The sequence below is a fragment of the Salmo salar genome, chromosome 08 (assembly GCF_965601325.2).
Source record: "Salmo salar chromosome 08, fSalSal1, whole genome shotgun sequence".
Taxonomy (NCBI): Eukaryota; Metazoa; Chordata; class Actinopteri; order Salmoniformes; family Salmonidae; genus Salmo; species Salmo salar.
The window spans coordinates 41,753,070-41,775,669 of NC_138298.1; the positions used below are offsets into that span (position 1 = coordinate 41,753,070).

The 22,600-nt window shown below is 43.6% G+C and overlaps 1 protein-coding gene across 1 annotated transcript; it reads right to left on the reverse strand.

The window, feature by feature from the left end:
- Positions 1-10,064: 10,064 nt before the first annotated feature.
- LOC145881481 (NACHT, LRR and PYD domains-containing protein 1 homolog) lies at positions 10,065-16,483 on the reverse strand. Its single transcript, XM_082978268.1, has 6 exons — positions 16,226-16,483; positions 15,477-15,611; positions 15,212-15,344; positions 15,081-15,110; positions 13,017-13,299; positions 10,065-12,543 (listed from the first exon to the last, which is right to left on the reverse strand). Exons 1-6 carry the CDS (start codon positions 16,454-16,456, stop codon positions 12,537-12,539), a joined length of 819 nt encoding a protein of 272 aa, XP_082834394.1. The 5' UTR covers positions 16,457-16,483; the 3' UTR covers positions 10,065-12,536.
- Positions 16,484-22,600: the final 6,117 nt, after the last annotated feature.

Consider the following 22,600-nt stretch of genomic DNA (forward strand, 5'->3'; position numbering starts at 1 on the left):
AATGACAACACTTTTACGGTCTGTGGTCAGAGTTTAAACATAGACTTCATGTTGCATTTAAACATTTACAGTCCAATCTGTTATTACTTTGACCTGGATCTCCATTAGCTAGTCTCCCTTGTTGGATCCCCTGACTCCATAACAACAGCTGTCTACAAGGGCTCCACACACAACTAAAATACATTATAGACATCTACTTTACATTGAAAGATGGTAGTAGACATTATAATGTGCAATCAATCGCCTATAACAACAACTCTATACCTCATAGCCTATAACATCAAATATTAATTAGGCTAATCAATATAAATCAACATAAAAGCCTACAATTATTATTCTTGAAAGTTGAAATCAGTATTGTAATAACTTTACAATTCTGCGGAAGTTTAACCCCCTAAATCACCTCTCTCTACAATAGTCTAAGTTCTGGTTTAGTAGTAGCCTACAAGGTGACACGCATTGCTTTGTTATGCAAGAAAATGTCCAAAAATGGACACATTGGTTTGTCTGGCAAGTCCGTTTGATTGTGCAATAATAATAATAAATCAGAGCTGGACCGACTTTTGGAAACCCTGATTTAGTCACCATTTACATCGTTTATGTGCCAATTGTTGCATGTCACTTTTACTTGAGCGACTTGACGAGACGGACTAGTTTCTTTAGCGACAGATTTACAAAATTCCGACGCACGTTTTCTTTCAGGAATTGAAACAACGCAAAGTGTCGACTGTGTTGGGGATCATCGGATAGCAAATCACGATAATGTGCAATCAATCACCTATAACAACAACTCACTACCTCATAGCCTATAACATCACATATTAATTAGGATAATCAATATAAATCGACATTTAAGCCTACAATTATTATTCTTGAAAGTTGAAATCAGTATTGTAATAACTTTACAATTCTGCGGATGTTTAACCTCCTAAATCACCTCTCTCTACAATAGTCTAAGTTCTCAAACACTTTTCTATAATAAATTGTAAAAGGCTACAAACCTCAAACATGTTTCTTCGACCGTTATTTCTCTACTTCCTTATAAAATGTTGGCTACTTCCCATTTCAACACAGTGGTCGGGTTCAACACGTATAGGTTTATATTATATGTTCATATTTATGTAACATTAAGTCCCCAAACCCGGACGACGCTGGGCCAAATTGTGCGCTGCCCTATGGGTCTCCTGATCACGGACGGTTACAGCCCGCGATCGAACCCGGGTATGTATTGATGCAGTGTCTTAGACCGCTGCGCTACTCGGGAGCTTAAGTTAAAATAGCTGACAGATATTTATTCCTAACCCTTTAAGAGAATACAGCCTACACACCATCATTTCTTGTTCTGGTTTAGTAGTAGCCTACAAGGTGACACGCATTGCTTTGTTATGCAAGAAAATGTCCAAAAATTGAACAATTGGTTTGTCTGGCAAGTCCGTTTGATTGTGCATGAGCTGGGGTGTACTACCTAGTGCACACCGTACCAAACCGTTGCAAAACGTTTTGGAACGACAACGAGTTTCAAATTCAGGTAATTCAGAGCCAGACCGACTTTTGGAAACCCTGATTTAGTCAACATTTACATCGTTTATGTAACAATTGTTGCATGTCACTTTTACTTGACCGACTTGACGAGACGGACTAGTTTCTTTAGCGACAGATTTACAAAATTCCGACGCACGTCGTCTTTCAGGAATTGAAACAACGCAAAGTGTCGACTGTGTTGGGGATCATCGGATAGAAAATCACGATAATGTGCAATCAATCACCTATAACAACAACTCACTACCTCATAGCCTATAACATCACATCATATTAATTAGGCTAATCAATATAAATCAACATTTATCTACAATTATTATTCTTGAAAGTTGAAATCAATATTGTAATAACTTTACAATTCTGCGGATGTTTAACCCCCTAAATCACCTCTCTCTACAATAGTCTAACTTCTCAAACACTTTTCTATATTAAATTGTAAAAGGCTACAAACCTCAAACATGTTTCTTCGACCGTTATTTCTCTACTTCCTTATAAAATGTTGGCTACTTCCCATTTCAACACAGTCGACGCGTTCAACACGTATAGGTTTTTTTTATATTATATGTTGATATTGATGTCATATAAAGTCTTCATACACTTCATGCAGGTGTTCAGCCCATAAATTCATATTGTATCTGGTAAAAGTGGATTTGTATTAATGTGATGTGATTGAGTGATGTTTTGCAGTGCTACCAGCAGAGGGCAGTGGGACAACAACCAGGTTCGGCAGAAGGACGCTGGACGGGTCATATCTGTGTTATTATGGTAACATGACAGGATGTTTCTGATTCTGATTCTGATTCTGATTCTGCAGAACCCAAAACAGACTGATTATAATGTATAGTATATGATGTTACATTGAACTAATCACATTTATTAAAGACCAACTCACAGAGACACATAAATACATTCATGCCTTTTAATTGTATTTATTGAAAATGTATTTGACAGGGATACTGCACATCAATCAACATTTCTGTAAATGTGACAGATTTAGCCAGCTAGCTAGTTTTCAACTGTAGTCCCTGGGCTGGTAGATAAACATTTTAATAAAAACAAAATAAATGTTTTTGCCCTAACACAACTGATTCTACTAATCAAAGGCTTGATGATAATTAGTTAATTAGTTTAATCTAAGGTGTTCGTTCTCGGGTAAAAACTAAAACATGCAGCCCTTTGGGGTCCCAGAGGAGAGGTTTGGAATAAACTGACCTACAATGTTATACAAATTAACTCATGATTTATTAATTATCTCACCAATTCACACACACACACACACACACACACACACACACACACACACACACACACACACACACACACACACACACACACCACACACACACACACACACACACACACACACACACACACACACACACACAGAAATAGACACAGACACACACAGAAAGTAATGTGATACAAATTTACCCTGTCCCCACCACCCAACAGACTCTTACCCTGCCCCCACCACCCAACAGACTCTTACCCTGCCCCCACCACCCAACAGACTCTTACCCTGCCCCCACCACCCAACAGACTCTTACCCTGCCCCCACCACCCAACAGACTCTTACCCTGCCCCCACCACCCAACAGACTCTTACCCTGCCCCCACCACCCAACAGACTCTTACCCTGCCCCCACCACCCAACAGACTCTTACCCTGCCCCCACCACCTAACAGACTCTTACCCTGCCCCCACCTAAAAGACTCTTACTCTGCCCCCACCTAACAGACTCTTACCCTGCCCCCACCACCCAACAGACTCTTACCCTGCCCCCACCTAAAATACTCTTACCCTGCCCCCCACCCAACAGACCCTTACCCTGTCACCCACCCAACAGACCATTACCCTGCCCCCACCACCCAACAGACTCTTACCCTGCCCCCACCACCCAACAGCCTCTTACCCTGTCCCCCACCCAACAGACTATTACCCTGTCCCCACCACCCAACAGACTCGTACCCTGACCCCACCACCCAACAGACTCTTACCCTGTCCCCCACCCAACAGACTCTTACCCTGCCCCCACCTAAAAGACTCTTACTCTGCCCCCACCTAAAAGACTCTTACCCTGCCCCGACCACCCAACAGACTCTTACCCTGTCCCCCCACCTAACAGACACCTACCCTGCCCCAACACCCAACAGACTCTTACCCTGCCCCCACCACCCAACAGACTCTTACCCTGCCCCCACCACCCAACAGACTCTTACCCTGCCCCCACCACCTAACAGACTCTTACCCTGCCCCCACCTAAAAGACTCTTACTCTGCCCCCACCTAACAGACTCTTACCCTGTCCCCACCACCCAACAGACTCGTACCCTGCCCCCCACCACCCAACAGACTCTTACCCTGACCCCACCACCCAACAGACTCTTACCCTGTCCCCACCACCCAACAGACTCGTACCCTGCCCCCACCTAATATACTCTTAGCTTGCCCCCACCACCTGCCCCCACCACCTAACAGACTCTTACCCTGTCCCCCACCTAACAGACACTTACCCTGCCCCCCACCTAACAGACTTTTACCCTGCCCCCACCACCTGCCCCCACCACCCAACAGACTCTTACCCTGCCCCCACCACCCAACACTCTTATCCTGCCCCCAACAGACTCTTACCCTGCCCACCACCACCCAACAGTCTCTTATCCTGCCCCCACCACCCAACAGACTCTTACCCTGCCCCCACCACCACCCAACAGATTCTTACCCTGCCCCCACCACCCAACAGACTCTTATCCTGCTGCTGCTCCCCCAACAGACTCTTACCCTGCCCCCACCACCCAACAGACTCTTATCCTGCCCCCACCACCCAACAGACTCTTACCCTGCCCCCACCACCACCCAACAGATTCTTACCCTGCCCCCACCACCCAAAAGACTCTTATCCTGCCCCAACAGACTCTTACCCTGCCCCCACCACCCAACAGACTCTTATCCTGCCCCAACAGACTCTTACCCTGTCCCCACCACCCAACAGACTCTTACCCTGCCCCCACCACCCAACAGACTCTTATCCTGCCCCCACCACCCAACAGACTCTTATCCTGCCCCAACAGACTCTTACCCTGCCCCCACCACCCAACAGACTCTTATCCTGCTGCTGCTACCCCAACAGACACTTACCCTGCCCCCACCGCTACCCCAACAGACACTTACCCTGCCCCCACCACCACCCAACAGACTATTACCCTGCCCTCCCCACCCAACAGACTCTTACCATGCCCCCCCACCACCTAACACTCTTATCCTGCCCCAACCACCCAACAGACTCTTACCCTGCCCCAACCACCCAACAGACTCTTACCCTGTCCCCACCACCCAACAGACTCTTACCGTGCTCCAAACATCCAACACACTCCTACCCTGTCCCCCCACCCAACAGACTCTTACCCTTCCCCAACATCCAACACACACTTACCCTGACCCCCACCACCCAACAGAGTCTTACCCAGACCCTACCATCCAACAGACTCTTACCCTGTCCCCCACCATCCAACAGACTCTTACCCTGTCCCCTCCATCCAACAGACTCTTACCCTGCCCCCACCACTCAACATACTCTTACCCTGCCCCCCCACCACCCAACAGATTCTTACCCTGTCCCCACCACCCAACAGAATCTTACCCTGCCTCACCACCCAATAGATTCTTACCCTGCCCCAACCACCCAACACTCTTACCCTGCCCCCCCACCACCCAACAGATTCTTACCATGCCCCCACCACTCAGCAGACTCTTACCCTGTCCCCACCACCCAACAGATTCTTACCCTGTCCCCACCACCCAACAGAATCTTACCCTGCCTCACCACCCAACAGATTCTTACCCTGCCCCAACCACCCAACACTCTTACCCTGCCCCCCCACCACCCAACAGACTCTTACCCTGCCCCCACCACCCAACATACTCTTACCCTGCCCCCCCACCACCCAACAGAAACTTACCCTGTCCCCACCACCCAACAGACTCTTGCCCTGCCCCACCACCACCCAACACTCTTACCCTGCCCCCCCACCACCAAACAGATTCTTACCCTGCCCCCACCACCCAACAGATTCTTACCCTGCCCCCCCACCACCCAACAGATTCTTACCCTGTCCCCACCACCCAACAGACACTTACCCTGCCCCCATCACCCAACAGACTCTTTCCCTGCCCCCCACCACCCAACAGACTCTTGCCCTGTCCCCACCACCCAACACTCTTACCCTGCCCCCCACCACCCAACAGACTCTTACCCTGCCCCCACCACTCAATAGACTCTTACCCTGCCCCCCCACCAGCCAACAGATTCTTACCCTGCCCCCACCACCCAACAGATTCTTACCCTGCCCCCCCACCACCCAACAGATTATTACCCTGCCCCCACCACTCAACAGACTCTTACCCTGCCCCCACCACTCAACAGACTCTTACCCTGTCCCCACCACTCAGACTCTTACCCTGCCCCCACCACTCAATAGACTCTTACCCTGTCCCCACCACCCAACAGACTCTTACCCTGTCCCCACCACCCAACAGACTCTTACCCTGCCCCCACCACCCAACAGACTCTTACCCTGCCCTCCCCACCCAACAGACTCTTACCCTGCCCTCCCCACCCAACAGACTCTTACCCTGCCCCCACCTCCCAACAGACTCTTACCCTGACCACCCCACCACCCAACAGATTCTTACCCTGCCCCCCCACCACCCAACAGATTCTTACCCTGTCCCCACCACCCAACACTCTTACCCTGCCCCCCCACCACCCAACAGATTCTTACCCTGTCCCCACCACCCAACAGATTCTTACCCTGCCCCACCACCCAGATGTAATGTGTCATTGCTACAGTTGTAAATGTGTATATATTATTATCATCTTTATCGTCTCATTCACTTCTCTTTTTATTTTTTATTAATTTTGAGCTGCATTGTTGGAGCCCATAACAAGAGAGAGATTTTCACTGTACCCTGGAATTACATCTGAGTCCCTGTCCATGTGACCAATTACATCTGAGTCCCTGCCCATGTGACCAATTACATCTGAGTCCCTGTCCATGTGACCAATTACATCTGAGTCCCTGTCCATGTGACCAATTACATCTGAGTCCCTGTCCATGTGACCAATTACATCTGAGTCCCTGTCCATGTGACCAATTACATCTGAGTCCCTGTCCATGTGATTAATACACTCATCTAATCTAATTAACAACGTTATTTAAAAGTGTTTTCTAAAATGTATTATTATTACAATAATACTGTTAATAGTTATTATTATTGTTATTATTATTAATAGTAGCATTATATATGTTTTGTTATTTGTATTACTGCTGTTACCATGACAACTATCTATCTAGTAATCATTACTTTTAATGCTGTTAACAAATATCAGTGTTATAATATTATTTCTGCTTTTGACGGTGATTTGATGGTCTCCAGAATGGAAAAGGTTGGGAACTGCTGAGCTAGTCAGTCACATCTGTGTGGTAACATGATAGGATGGGTAACCAATGATATACAATGATTCTGCAGCCCCAAAACAGACTGATTAGAATGTATAGTATATGATGTTACATTGAACTGTCACGTCCTGAACCTTGTAAGGGGTCATATTCTATAGTAGAGTGGTCAGGGCGTGACAGGGGGTGTTTTTCTTGCTTTCTGTTTCTATGTGGGTGTTCTAGATTTCTATTTCTATGTTGGGGTTATTGGGATGATCTCCAATTAGAGGCAGCCGGTTCTAGTTGTCTCTTATTGGAGGTCTTATTTATGTAGGGGGTTTTCCTTTTGTATTTTGTGGGTTGTTAATTCTTGAGTAGTGTTTGCCTGCTCTGCGTTACAGCTTTTGTTGTTTTGTTATTTAAAGTGGTTGGTGTATTGCATTTAGTTTCACGATTAATAAAAAGATGTGGAACTACGAACACGCTGCGTTATGGTCCGATCCTTCAGAAAGCCGTGACATGAACTAATCACAGTAATCACAGACCAACTCACACACACAGTATATACAAAGACACACAAAATACATTCCTTTTAATTTACATGTACTACATGTATTTGCAGAGATTCTGCACATCAGGAATATGATGCCATTTGCGTCATCTTTGGCTGATCAGTAAAGGTCCAGGGTCATGCTCAGGGGGTTACTATGGAGATAGAGGAATACGTAAAGGAGTGACAGGTTACACAGCTCCTTATATGTCCTTCAGACACTCTCAAGTCATTGGTAAAGGAGTGACAGGTTACACAGCTCCTTATATGTCCTTCAGCCACTCTCAAGTCATTGGTAAAGGAGTGACAGGTTACACAGCTCCTTAAAACCTGTTACGGCTGGGGGTTCCGCTAGCGGAACGTTTCGACAACATCCGGTGAAATTGCGGAGTGCGAAATTCAAATTACATTATTAGATATATTTAACTTTCATAAAATCACAGGTGCAATGCACCAAAATAAAGATTAACTTCTTGTTAATCCAGCCGCTGTGTCAGATTTCAAAAAGGCTTTACGGCAAAAGCAAACCATGCGATTATCTGAGGACAGCACCCCATCATACAAACACATGACAATCATATTTCAACCCGCCAGGCGCGACACAAAATTCAGAAATAATGATATAATTCATGCCTTACCTTTGAAGATCTTCTGTTGGCCCTAACCCTAACCCCATAAACATCACAAATGGTCCTTCTGTTCGATAAATTCCATTGTTATATCCCCAAAATGTCCATTTATTTGGCGCGTTTGAATCAGAAAAACACCGGTTCCAACTCGCCCAACATGACTACAAATGATCTAATAAGTTACCTGTAAACTTGATCCAAACATTTCAAACAACTTTCATAATCCAATTTTAGGTATTTTAAAACGTAAATAATCGATCAAATTTAAGACGGAATATACTGTGTTCAATAGCGGATAAAATGAAAGTGGAGCGAGCTCCTGGGCGGGCCCCAAACAAAACAGTCAACTCGGCTCGACACTCAGAAAGGAAAGGGCTACTTCTTCATTACTCAAAAGAAAAACAACAACCAATTTCTAAAGACTGTTGACATCTAGTGGATGGCATAAGAACTGCAACCAGATGCCTCAAAAATCTAGATTCCCATAGAAAATCTATTGAAAAGAGTGAACTCAATTGTTTTTTTCCTGGATGGTTTGTCCTCAGGTTTTCGCCTACCAAAAAAGTTCTGTTCTACTCACAGACATTATTTGAACAGTTTTAGAACCTTTAGAGTTTTCTATCGAAATCTACCAATTATATGCATATCCTAGCTTCTGGGCCTGAGTGGCAGGCAGTTTAATTTGGGCACGCATTTCATCCGGACCTGAAAATACTGCCCCCATCCCAAACAGGTTAAATGTCCTTCAGCCACTCTCAAGTCATTGGTAAAGGGGTGACAGGTTACACAGCTCCTTAAATGTCCTTCAATGGTCAATGTGTTCCAGACGTGAGGCTCTCACTGAGAAAACTGCTGATAGACTGAGGTGGTTGTGTTGATATTCAGTCTCTCTCATGAACCTCTAACAGGAAAGCTGCTGATAGACTGAGGTGGTTGTGTTGATATTCAGTCTCTCTCATGAACCTCTTACCGGCCAACACTGTACAATATATTCATCAAATACATCTATGTTGAATGTGTGTAGGACTGACTGACCCTCCTGCTAGATAGTGGTCCAGCTAGGAACCTAGTGGAGGACTGACTGACCCTCCTGCTAGATAGGGGTCCAGCTAGGTACCTAGTGGAGGACTGACTGACCCTCCTGCTAGATAGGGGTCCAGCTAGGTACCTAGTGGAGGACTGACTGACCCTCCTGCTAGAAGATCCATACTTCCAGGAGGCTGCAGAAGGAGAGAGGCTGTGTGGTTGGTCCTTCAGTAAGTTTATTGGTATTATAGTGGTCATGTTTGATTGACATTTTCTGTACATTTTTGGGAGCCTGAATTAAAGCAACAGACAGCAAGAACATGTTGAACCATCCTGTCTGTCTATTCTGCCTGGTCTCCCCACACCCAGGGGTTGATTACAACTGTTGATCTGAAGCAGTGACCAAAGACAGGGGTCCAGCTCCACAAGAAGGTTGATCATCCTGGAACTAGACTCATTTCCTTTTCTCAACACCATGTCGATGAGGTCACGTGCCTTCTCTGCCCTCTCAGCTATCCCCTTTAGTGAGTCCTTTTCCTCACTTCCTTCAGACAGAGTGAGTTGTAATCCCATAAAGAATTGTCGTGTCTTTGGGGTACCATTAAACTGAAGACATGTTTATCAATTAACTCCCTGTAATTATTATCACGCGATTAAACTGATTAATCGTTTAATTGTAATTAACTAGGAGATCGGGGCACCAAGGAAAATATTCAGATTACAAAGTTATAATTTTCCTAATATAACTTTCCTATATTATAATATAGGCCGATTATCTTCTGGTTTAAATGGTGTATTTTACCTCGCGTCCAGTCTCATTCCAAACGTCGTAAATTGTTGTATCTGCACGAACCCAGTCTTTACTAAAATCATCCATACATCAATTGTCTTAAAATCATTTATTTACTACACTAAGTAATTAACAGAAAACATACAAACAGTAATTATCGTCACAAAGGATTGGTAGAGTAATGTGCCCTAATGGCTAACAGGCATGGCTGGTCTGTTAGACAATGGGTCATAAACGGTCAGCTGAGGAGGTACACAGAGTTCATTAATATTAACAATTGACAATTGAACGCTCACTCATTCGGGAACAATTGCAATCAATATATATTTACGATCAGTGTGTCGTCGGGATCCTTGTTGGAGCGTCGTTCTGATGGAGAGTTCTCTCTCTCTCTCTCTCTCTCTCTCTCTCTCGGTTAGAATGGATCTTTCAAAGCGACATTCATTAATGTCGTCATAGAATGGATGTTTCGTTGGTCTTCGCGTTCAATGATATAATTTACTTAGCTGCAGACTAATAATTAATATCAAAGACAGTTCTTATTCTGTCGGTATCAATAGTCTAAAAGTTAACCACGTGGTATGGTTCACTTTCAGTAGAGTACTTGGATGGTCAAACCTATGGGCCAACTCGCAATGGAGTGGAGGCCTGGTCTGGAGAAATGTAAATCAGGGTGGGTTTTATAGGTGACCCTAGAACAGGCTTGTCAAATGACGCCTGGTCCTGTCTGTGTCCCTGGGGGGTGTGCCGATGACTGAGTTAAGCTTGGTACAGAAATACAATTCTATCACATTAACATCAGTACATAGCATCTCAATGTATTACAAATAGCTTTATCCTTATTAATACATTTTATACAACCATGTGGATTCAAGTCTCAAGGCTGAGGCTATTATATAAACAGTTTTATGGTAATATGGCTATATTGTCTCTTCTGAGTATCACAAAATTGTACCAAGCGGACCAGTTCGTAGCTGGATTCTGCACCAATCTTTCATACCTTCTCCAGAACACAAATGTCGCTTGGCTCCCCAATTCTGTGAGTTGGAAGAATTTACTGTGTCTCTCTATGGGCCATGTGGCAAGAGATTCTCCTGGAATGTTAGAGTTTTTACAACCCTTTCACACAGGGCCTGGGTGGAGGGAGGTAGGTTGGGGGATGGTGCAAAGGGGGGGAGGGGGTCAACTGTCCTCCCTGTACTCAAAGAGGCCAACGTCATGACAGAATCTAAGGAAGGTCTTTGGTCAAGATGTCAACATGGTGGTGTGTATCTTTGACTAGCCTGACTATCAGCCTCCCCATCTGTATAGAACAAGAGATCATTCCAGTTCATTCCCTTAATTGTGTTTTCAAAATCGTTGTGGAAATTCTTTCACACAGAGACACTCGAAGTCAATCTGAAATGAATCATTGTTTATTGTCAGCGAGCTGGAGAGGTTCCAACCAATCAGGAGCTCTCCCTGGTCAGACCCAACTCAATGTACCATAGTACACATGTCAATCAGGATCTCTCCCTGGTCAGACCCAACTCAATGTACCATAGTACACATGTCAATCAGGATCTCTCCCTGGTCAGACCCAACTCAATGTACCATAGTACACATGTCAATCAGGATCTCTCCCTGGTCAGACCCAACTCAATGTACCATAGTACACATGTCAATCAGGATCTCTCCCTGGTCAGACCCAACTCAATGTACCATAGTACACATGTCAATCAGGATCTCTCCCTGGTCAGACCCAACTCAATGTACCATAGTACACATGTCAATCAGGATCTCTCCCTGGTCAGACCCAGCAGTTGTCTTATAAACGGCTATACACAGACAAGTTATATTTGCATGATTTAGCATAATTAATAAATCATTACCGTTTTGTTCCATTCATGTGACCGACCAATACTGGTTCATAACATTTAACAGACCAACACTGGTTCATAACATTTAACAGACCAACACTGGTTCATTACATTTAACAGACCAATACTGGTTCATAACATTTAACAAACCAATACTGGTTCATAACATTTAACAGACCAATACTGGTTCATAACATTTAACAGACCAATACTGGTTCATTACATTTAACAGACCAATACTGGTTCATTACATTTAACAGACCAATACTGGTTCATAACATTTAACAGACCAATACTGGTTCATAACATTTAACAGACCAATACTGGTTCATAACATTTAACAGACCAATACTGGTTCATAACATTTGACAGACCGACACCTCACCAGTCTTCTTCTCTCTAAGCTGAGACCTTGAAACTGAGATATCTCCTTCTCAAAACAACATCTGGGCTTACTGCCAAATTACAGCTACTGATAGTGAGGATTTGTACAGTCAGCCACTTGATGAACACACAAATTAGTTTATAGAACAGCACATTAATAAAACACAGACATTTGTTAAAAGAATAGCACAAACATAAACATTTCCCTTACAATCATTTAAGTGTCTTTGTCCACAGACTAGGAGACAGGCCTCAGCATCTTCAGATTAGGTGAAGAAGTGTCTTTGTCCACAGACTAGGAGACAGGCCTCAGCATCTTCAGATTAGGTGCTACAAGACAGAGGATGGAGGAGAAGGGAAGAGAGAGATCAGAAAGTATGGAGAAGAATGAGGAGTGAGATACACCTGAGATAATGATGTGATGATGGTCCTATGATACACCTGAGATAATGATGGTCCTATGATACACCTGAGATAATGATGTGATGATGGTCCTATGATACACCTGAGATAATGATGTGATGATGATCCTATGATACACCTGAGATAATGATGTGATGATGGTCCTATGATACACCTGAGATAATGATGTGATGATGTTCCTATGATACACCTGAGATAATGATGTGATGATGGTCCTATGATAGAACTATAACAAGAGACATTTATTACAGACATCAACACAAAAACATGCTTCCATTCTGAAAAATACTTTCTCTTTGATCTGGGTAGCTATGTTTTTATTTGACCTATATTTAATCATTCCACATATTCAAGGGAGGGAGAAAAGAAAACGGTCTTACCTAGATTCACTCAAGTACTTAACAAGATGGTGTTCATGTTCAATGAGAGCTTTGAGACAAGCTCCCGTCACTTCTGGTCCTTTAGGGAGGACTGATCTCAGTAGTTCTCTCATTCGGTCCTGTTCAGTTGTTTCAGCTTTTATTCTGGAGTACTCTTCATCACCAATCATGCCCTTTGACCGCAGAACATCTGCTATTGGCATTGGGTTTTTGACTCCCTGAATGAGTATAGCCCTGTGATTCTGAAGAAACTCCTCAGCAGGAATCCCAATGAGTATTAATGCTGAAGGGGGGATCAATTAAATGAATATGTCTTTAGGGTGAACAGCAGCTGTTTCTACATCATGCAGTCTCTCCAGTTATCATTCCCCTGATAGTCATTTATTGAATAGAGCTGACTCCAGGGTTGTGGTCAATTCCAATTGAAGTCAGTCAATAAAAAATAAATAAAATTACTATTCTGTTTATTGAGAAGTCATTGAAAGTAGATGCCCTTTTCCAGTTATTGAATTGGAATTTCAGTTCACTTCCTGAATTGACTGACTTATTTGGTATTGACGCCTACCCTGGCTGACACGATTGCCTATTCTACATAACATACAGAGCCTTGCAAAAGTGTTCATACCCCTTGGATTTCTCTATTGTGTTACATAGTGGGATTAAAATGGATTTAGTTGTAATGTTTTGTCATCAATCTACTGAAAATAGTCTGTAATGTCAAAGTGGACATGTTCCCCATACATACAATATCTGGAAGTATTACATTTCAAGCACAGATTCAACTATATACAAAGACCAGGGATGTTTTTGAAAGCCTCGTGAAGAAGGGCAGTGATTGGTAGATGGGTAACAATAACAAAATCAGACATTTAATAATTATGCTGTGGATTACATATTAAACCACCCAGACACATCAAAGATAGTGGTCCTTCTGAACTGAGTTGCAGGACAGGAAGGAAACTGCTCAGGGACGTCACCATCAGGACACTAGTGAATTTAAAACAGTTCCAGAGTTCAACGTCTGTGATGGGAGAAAACTGAGGATGGATCAACAACATTGTAGTGACTCCATAATAACGACTTAAATGACAGAGTGAAAAGAAGAATACAAATATACAGAATAAAAATATTCCAAAACATGCATCTTATATGCAACAAGGTACTAAAGTAATACTGTAAAAAACATCTACAAAGGAAGACACTTTTTGGCCTAAATGCAAAGCCTCATGTTTGGGGCAAATCCAACACATCACTGAGTAACTGCCTCCTTATTTTCAAGCATGGTGGTGGCTGCATCATAGTATGGGTATGTTTGTCATCAGCAAATACTGGGTAGTTTTTCAGGATAAAAAATAAATGGAATGGAGCTAAGAATAGGCAAAATCCTAGAGGAAAACCAAGACACTGGGAGAGGAATTCACCTTTCAACAGAACAATAACCTACATAACAAGGCCAAATCTACACTTGAGCTGCTTACCAAGAAGACATTGAATGTTCCTGAGTGGCCAAGTTACAGTTCTGACTTAAATCTGCTTGTAAATCTATGGAAAGACTTAAATGGCTGTCTAGCCATGATCTCCAACATCTTGACAGAGCTTGAAGAATTATGAAAATAATAATGGGCTAATATTGTACAATCCAGGTGTGGAAAGCCCTTAGAGACTCACCCAGAAAGACTCCCAGCTGTAATCGCTGCCAAAGGTGTTTCTAAGTATTGACTCGGGGGGCTGAATACTTATGGAACGACTATTTTAGGCATTTCATTTCTATCAATCTAAATATATATATTCTTTGACATTAGAGTATTTTGTGTAGATTGTCGTCAAGAAATGACAATGAAATCCCTTTTAATCCCACTGTTAAACAAAATGTGACGCAGATAAGGCTCTGTATTTCTGTCTGAATGTTTTATATCATTACACCCCACTGAACATGACTCATGAAGACCTTCATCACCCCACTGAACATGACTCATGAAGACCTTCAGTGTCCTTCATCACAACTTGAAGAGATGTTAGCTCTGTAACCCGTTTTATAAACCTCATCCACAAAAACAAGCTTACATGTTGGATGAGAGTCTTTGCTGTATACATCTGAAAGACAAACAATAGAAAATATCATAAAACATTTTAAAAGCATCTGTTAGAAAAGGACATTGATGATTGACATACTGTTTATGTCTAGTATTTCTTACCTTTTGATACCACTGATTTCCATACTGTCCTCTCATCTTCCCCGATTAATTCCATCTCAATGTCAACCCCTGTGTTTCTCATAATCATCTGACAACAGCTTGGTGTGGTGTCTGCAGGTAACAGCTGAATCTTCTGTAGAAGGCCATATGGTGCAACGATTGAGACAACAGACAAGAGATAGAAAGAAATAGTGAAATAGAATGACATTCCAGTTATTCATATACAATATGACAGATTCATGTCCTCAGCCTGCTAAAACTGCACCTCTGGATTGATGGAAGTGGAGTGGGGATTCTTGAATGCAAACAAACTGTTCAGCTTTAAGGGCCCGTTTGGACTTGACAGGACGAATTCTGAAAATCCTTTGGACACCTGATCTTTCTCCCGTTCCTGAACAGCCTACAAAATGAGCAATGTAGTAGTCAGTCAGAACAATGTAGTCTCGTAATTCACACAACATGCAATCCATTTTTGTCAACAAAAAAATGTGTAGACTATTGTTCTACTATCCCAATTTTACCAGGATAATATTTTAAAGGTGTACCAGGTAAGTTGACTGAGAAGAGATTCTCTTTTACAGCAACAACCTGGGGAAAAGTTACAGGGAAGAGGAGAGGGGATAAATGAGCCAATTGGAAGCTGGGGATGATTAGGTAGCCATGATAGTATGAGGGCCAAATTGGGAGTTGAGCCAGGACACCGGGTTAACACCCCTACTCTTATGATAAGTGCCATGGGATCTTTAGTGACCATGGAGAGGACACCCGTTTAACATCCCATCTGAAAGACAGCACCCTACACAGGGCAATGTCCCCATCACTGCCCAGGGGCATTGGGTTCTCCTTCGACCAGAGGGAGGAGTGCTGTCTACTGGCTCTTCAAATGAATGAGACAAAAATAGATTTCTCACAGAGCTGCATGTTGTCTTTGTAATCTAGAGATTTTCAACAAACTATCAGCTTTCCTTCAGTAAGTTTCAACATACTGTTGTCACTTCAGTGAAAGTGCCTCACCTCTTTCTGACTGGAGTTTCTGAGGAGCAGGTACAGCCTTGAAATGACTGTTGACCTTTTTACTGCCATATAGAGGACCACGTCACAGTGGACATCTATGTTCAAAGACAGTAATCTCAGTATAACAGAGATAAGTGAGAACTTGGGATGGAGAATTTTAGCATGGAATCTGGTGACCTCATGCACTTCCTCTAAAGACACTCCATGTTCCTCTACATGAAGAATCTTCATCTTATTCCTCAGGGACGGGTTGGTCCCTGAACAACACAATAAAAAGGAGACAGAAAGACAAATATTGTATTATTAATCCAACTAAAACACAAAGAATATGCAGTATCAGATCACAGTAAACTCAAACTCCCAGAATAGTTCATTCATTCATTCAGGAAGTGAAACTCAGTTACATGAAAATGTCTTTCTGAATACTATTTCTATATGGTTTTACCTAAACAGACACAGTGTGGCAGATGAACTTCCTCCAGTTCACCTAACTCCATAGTGATATCCAGCAATGGACCACCTTGTGTGTACTGCATGTCTTTCAGAAGGTGACTGTAGGGTTCCCAGTTCCTGAAGTGATACTTCAGAATGACATCTCTCTCACACAGCCAGCGGAGCCCAGACACTGTGCACTCATAACTCCCTTTGGGTGTCCTGTGCCTGAGGGCAACAACAAGATATGGTAGAGAGGGTCAATCGTCAAATGGAGAGGTTGGATTAGAAGACTACTCCCAAAGGTAATGGGGAAATACACTAGCAAGTGGAATGAAATGTTAAAAGTAGTTATTTTACCTGAACATTGTCACTCCCTGGACAGTGGAAGTCAAGGGTTCAATCTGAAGCCAGTGTGTGGAGTCCTGAACAAGGACAAGCATGCCAGTAATACATATGGGGCCTGTTTCCTGGACACAGATTGAGTCTAGTGCTGGACTAAAAAGCATACTCAATGGAAGTTTCAATAGAAAGATCTTATCAGTCCAGGACTAGACTTAATCTGTGTCTGGGAAACTGGCCCATTAACCAAAGTAACTAATCTAATGTATTTATTCAATGTTACTGTCACGAGTACTGTCTTCAAATTTCCTGTCATATAGGAGCCAAGGCGCAGCGTGCCGGTAATTCCACATACTTTAATAGAAGTGAAACCGAACAAAAACAATTAACAGGATAAACAGAAATGAACGTGACACAACTGCAGTACACACAAAACACTCATAGAAAGAATAATAATCCACAAACAGGTTGGGAAAAGGCTGCCTAAGTATGATTCCTAATCAGAGACAACGATAGACAGCTGCCTCTGATTAGGAACCATACTCGGCTCAAAACAAAGAAATAGACATCATAGAAAGCCCACCCCACACCCTGACCTAACCACATAGAGAAACAAACCCTCTCTCTCTCAGGTGAGGCGTGACAGTTACATGGAATGCTGGTGATTTATCAATTCAACTGTCAAATAAAAAAATATGACAATAGCTAAAATCCTGCATGACTACAAGCAGAACACAGGACTGTCTATATCCCAGTATGAATGGTTGGTCAGTACACACCTGGCTTTGAGACTGTGTTTATATTACTAAAGCAGAACACAGGACTGTCTATATCCCAGTATGAATGGTTGGTCAGTACACACCTGGCTTTGAGACTGTGTTTATATTACTAAAGCAGAACACAGGACTGTCTATATCCCAGTATGAATGGTTGGTCAGTACACACCTGGCTTTGAGACTGTGTTTATATTTCTAAAGCAGAACACAGGAATGTCTATATCCCAGTATGAATGGTTGGTCAGTACACACCTGGCTTTGAGACTGTGCCTGACTCCTGCAGGTATGTAAAAGTAAGAATTGACATTATGACTTACCTGAACATGGTCACAAGTCTTACAGCTCTGAGGAATCCCTGAAGTCAAAAGTAGCTGTTCTATAAAACATATTTAAATACAAGTAATTAGACTGTCAAGCAACCAGACGCATTTATGAAATTGCTTATTTCAGTTACTAATAACCATGCACCCATTAATAACTGACTGTAAACGCTGTTAAATTACCATGGATTGATGAGGAATTAAAAATGATATGGTTGAGAGGGAAAAGGAATGACAGACTACTGAGGGCAGTAGGGGCTGCGCTACCCCCTGAAAAATCAGAATGAAATAAATATATATATACATACAGTGGGGGAAAAAAGTATTTGATCCCCTGCTGATTTTGTACGTTTGCCCACTGACAAAGAAATTATCAGTCTATAATTTTAATGGTAGGTTCATTTGAACAGTGAGAGACAGAATAACAACAAAAATCCCCCAAAAAATCCAGAAAAACGCATGTCAAAAATGTTATAAAATGATTTGCATTTTAATGAAGGAAATAAGTATTTGATCCCTCTGCAAAACATGACTTAGTACTTGGTGGCAAAACCCTTGTTGGCAATCAGAGGTCAGACATTTCTTGTAGTTGCTCACCAGGTTTGCACACATCTCAGGAGGGATTTTTGTCCCACTCCCATTTGCAGATCTTCTCCAAGTCATTAAGGTTTCGAGGCTGACGTTTGGCAACTCGAACCTTCAGCTCCCTCCACAGATTTTCTATGGGATTAAGGTCTGGAGACTGGCTAGGCCACTCCAGGACCTTAATGTGCTTCTTGTTGAGCCACTCCTTTGTTGCCTTGGCTGTGTGTTTTGGGTCATTATCATGCTGGAATACCCATCCATGACCCATTTTCAATGCCCTGGCTGAGGGAAGGAGGTTCTCACCCAAGATTTGACGGTACATGGCCCTGTCCATCGTCCCTTGATGCGGTGAAGTTGTCCTGTCCCCTTACCAGAAAAACAAACCCAAAGCATAATGTTTCCACCTCCATGTTTGACAGTGGAGATGGTGTTCTTGGGGTCATAGGCAGCATTCCTCCTCCTCCAAACACGGCGAGTTGAGTTGATGCCAAAAAGCTCCATTTTGGTCTCATCTGACCACAACACTTTCACCAGTTGTATTCTGAATCATTCAGATGTTCATTGGCAAACTTCAGACGGGCATGTATATGTATTCTTTAGCAGGGGGACCTTGCGGGCGCTGCAGGATTTCAGTCCTTCACGGCGTAGTGTGTTACCAATTGTTTTCTTGGCGACTATGGTCCCAGCTGCCTTGAGATCATTGACAAGATTCTCCCGTGTAGTTCTGTGCTGATTCCTCACCGTTCTCATGATCATTGCAACCCCACGAAGTGAGATCTTGCATGGAGCCCCAGGCTGAGAGATATTGACAGTTCTTTTGTGTTTCTTCCATTTGCGAATAATCGCACCAAATGTTGTCACCTTCTCACCAAGCTGCTTGGCGATGGTCTTGTAGCCCATTCCAGCCTTGTGTAGGTCTACAATCTTGTCCCTGACATCCTTGGAGAGCTCTTTGGTCTTGGCCATGGTGGAGAGTTTGGAATCTGATTGATTGATTGCTTCTGTGGACAGGTGTCTTTTTTACAGGTAACAAGCTCCGGTTAGGAGCACTCCCTTTAAGAGTGTGCTCCTAATCTCAGCTCGTTACCTGTATAAAAGACACCTGGGAGACAGAAATCTTTCTGATTGAGAGGGGGTCAAATACTTATTTCCCTCATTAAAATGCAAATCAATTTATAACATTTTTGATGTGCGCTTTTCTGGATATTTTTGTTGTTATTCTGTCTCACTGTTCAAATAAATCTACCATTAAAATTATAGACTGATCATTTCTTTGTCAGTGGGCAAACTTACAAAATCAGCAGGGGATCAAATACTTTTTTCCCCCACTGTATATACACGGCTCAAAAAAATAAAGGGAACACTAAAATAACACATCCTAGATCTGAAGGAATGAAATAATCTTATTAAATACTTTTTTCTTTACATAGTTGAATGTGCTGACAACAAAATCACACAAAAGTAATCAATGCAAATCCAATTTATCAACCCATGGAGGTCTGGATTTGGAGTCACACTCAAAATTAAAGTGGAAAACCACACTACAGGCTGATCCAACTTTGATGTAATGTCTTTAAAACAAGTCAAAATGAGGCTCAGTAGTGTGTGTGGCCTCCACGTGCCTGTATGACCTCCCTACAACGCCTGGGCATGCTCCTGATGAGGTGGCGGATGGTCTCCTGAGGGATCTCCTCCCAGACCTGGACTAAAGCATCCGCCAACTCCTGGACAGTCTGTGGTGCAACGTGGCGTTGGTGGATGGAGCGAGACATGATGTCCCAGATGTGCTCAATTGGATTCAGGTCTGGGGAACGGCGGGCCAGTCCATAGCATCAATGCCTCCCTCTTGCAGGAACTGCTGACACACTCCAGCCACATGAGGTCTAGCATTGTCTTGCATTAGGAGGAACCCAGGGCCAACCGCACCAGCATATGGTCTCACAAGGGGTCTGAGGATCTCATCTCGGTACCTAATGGCAGTCAGGCTACCTCTGGCGAGCACATGGAGGGCTGTGCCGCCCCCCAAAGAAATGCCACCCCACACCATGACTGACCCACCGCCAAACCGGTCATGCTGGAGGATGTTGCAGGCAGCAGAACGTTCTCCACGGCGTCTCCAGACTCTGTCACGTCTGTCACATGTGCTCAGTGTGAACCTGCTTTCATCTGTGAAGAGCACAGGGCGCCAGTGGCGAATTTGCCAATCTTGGTGTTGTCTGGCAAATGCCAAACGTCCTGCACGGTGTTGGGCTGTAAGCACAACCCCACCTGTGGACGTCGGGCCCTCATACCACTCTCATGGAGTCTGTTTCTGACCGTTTGAGCAGACACATGCACATTTGTGGCCTGCTGGAGGTCATTTTGCAGGGCTCTGGCAGTGATTCTCCTGCTCCTCCTTGCACAAAGGCGGAGGTAGTGGTCCTGCTGCTGGGTTGTTGCCCTCCTACGGCCTCCTCCACATCTCCTGATGTACTGGCCTGTCTCCTGGTAGCGCCTCCATGCTCTGGACACTACGCTGACAGACACAGCAAACCTTCTTGCCACAGCTCGCATTGATGTGCCATCCTGGATGAGCTGCACTACCTGAGCCACTTGTGTGGGTTGTAGACTCCGTCTCATGCTACCACTAGAGTGAAAGCACCACCAGCATTCAAAAGTGACCAAAACATCAGCCAGGAAGCATAGGAACTGAGAAGTGGTCTGTGGTCCCCACCTGCAGAACCACTCCTTTATTGGGGGTGTCTTGCTAATTGCCTATAATTTCCAGCTGTTGTCTATTCGATTTGCACAACAGCATGTGAAATGTATTGTCAATCAGTGTTGCTTTCTAAGTGGACAGTTTGATTTCACAGAAGTGTGATTGACTTGGAGTTACATTGTGTTGTTTAAGTGTTCCCTTTATTTTTTTGAGCAGTGTATATACACACACACACTACCGGTCAAAAGTGTTTGAACACCTACTCATTCAAGGCTTTTCTCTTTATTTTTTACTATTTTCTACATTGTAGAATAATAGTGAAGACATCAAAACCATGAAATAACACATGGAATCATGTAGTAACCAAAAAAGTGTTACTCAAAATGTATTTTATGTTTGAGATTCTTCAAATAGCAACCCTTTGCCATGATTACAGCTTTGCACACTCTTGGCATTCTCTCAACCAGCCCAACCAATGCCAAGAGTGTGCAAAGCTGTCATTCCATATGTGTTGATTCATAGTTTAGGGTCGTTGTCTTATTGGAAGGTGATCCTTCACCCCAGTCTGAGGTCCTGAGCGCTCTGGAGCAGGTTTTCATCAAGGATCTCTGTACTTTGCTCCGTTCATCCTTCCCCTCGATCCTGACTAGTCTTCCAGTCTCTGCTGCTGAAAAACATCCCCGCAGCATGCCACCACCATGCTTCACCATAGGGATGGTATTGACCAGGTAATGAGCTGTGCCTGGTTTCCTCCAGACCAAAGAGTTCAAGCTTGGTTTCATCAGACCAGAGAATCTTGTTTCTCATGTTCTGAGAGTCCTTTCGGTGCCTTTTGGCAAACTCCAAGCGGGCTGTCAGGTGCCTTTTACTGAGGAGTGGCTGATTAGTGGAGTGCTGCAGAGAAGGTTGTCCTTCTGGAATGTTATTCCATGTCCACAGAGGACCTCTCAAGCTCTGTCATAGTGACCATTGGGTTCTTGGTCAACTTCCTGACCGAGGCACTTCTCCCCCGATTGCTCAGTTTGGCCGGGCGGCCAGCTCTAGGAAGAGTTACAATCCTGTTTCGGAGCTCTATGGACAATTCCTTCGAACCTCATAGCTTGGTTTTTGCTCTGACATGTACTGTCAACTGTGGGACCTTATATAGACAGGTGTGTGCCTTTTCAAAATCATGTCCAATCAATTGAGTTTATCACAGGTTGACTCCAATTAAGTTGTAGAA

Bases quoted from the DNA above. Each gene is read 5' to 3' on its own strand.
- LOC145881481 (XM_082978268.1), bottom strand. From the start codon at position 16,456: ATGAAGATTCTTCATGTAGAGGAACATGGAGTGTCTTTAGAGGAAGTG. The intron at 15,111-15,211 runs GTAAGAAATACT...TTTGTCTTTCAG, and splicing joins GAAATCAGTGGTATCAAAAG to ATGTATACAGCAAAGACTCT. The intron at 13,300-15,080 runs GTAAGCTTGTTT...TCCCCCCTTCAG, and splicing joins CAAAGACTCTCATCCAACAT to CATTAATACTCATTGGGATT.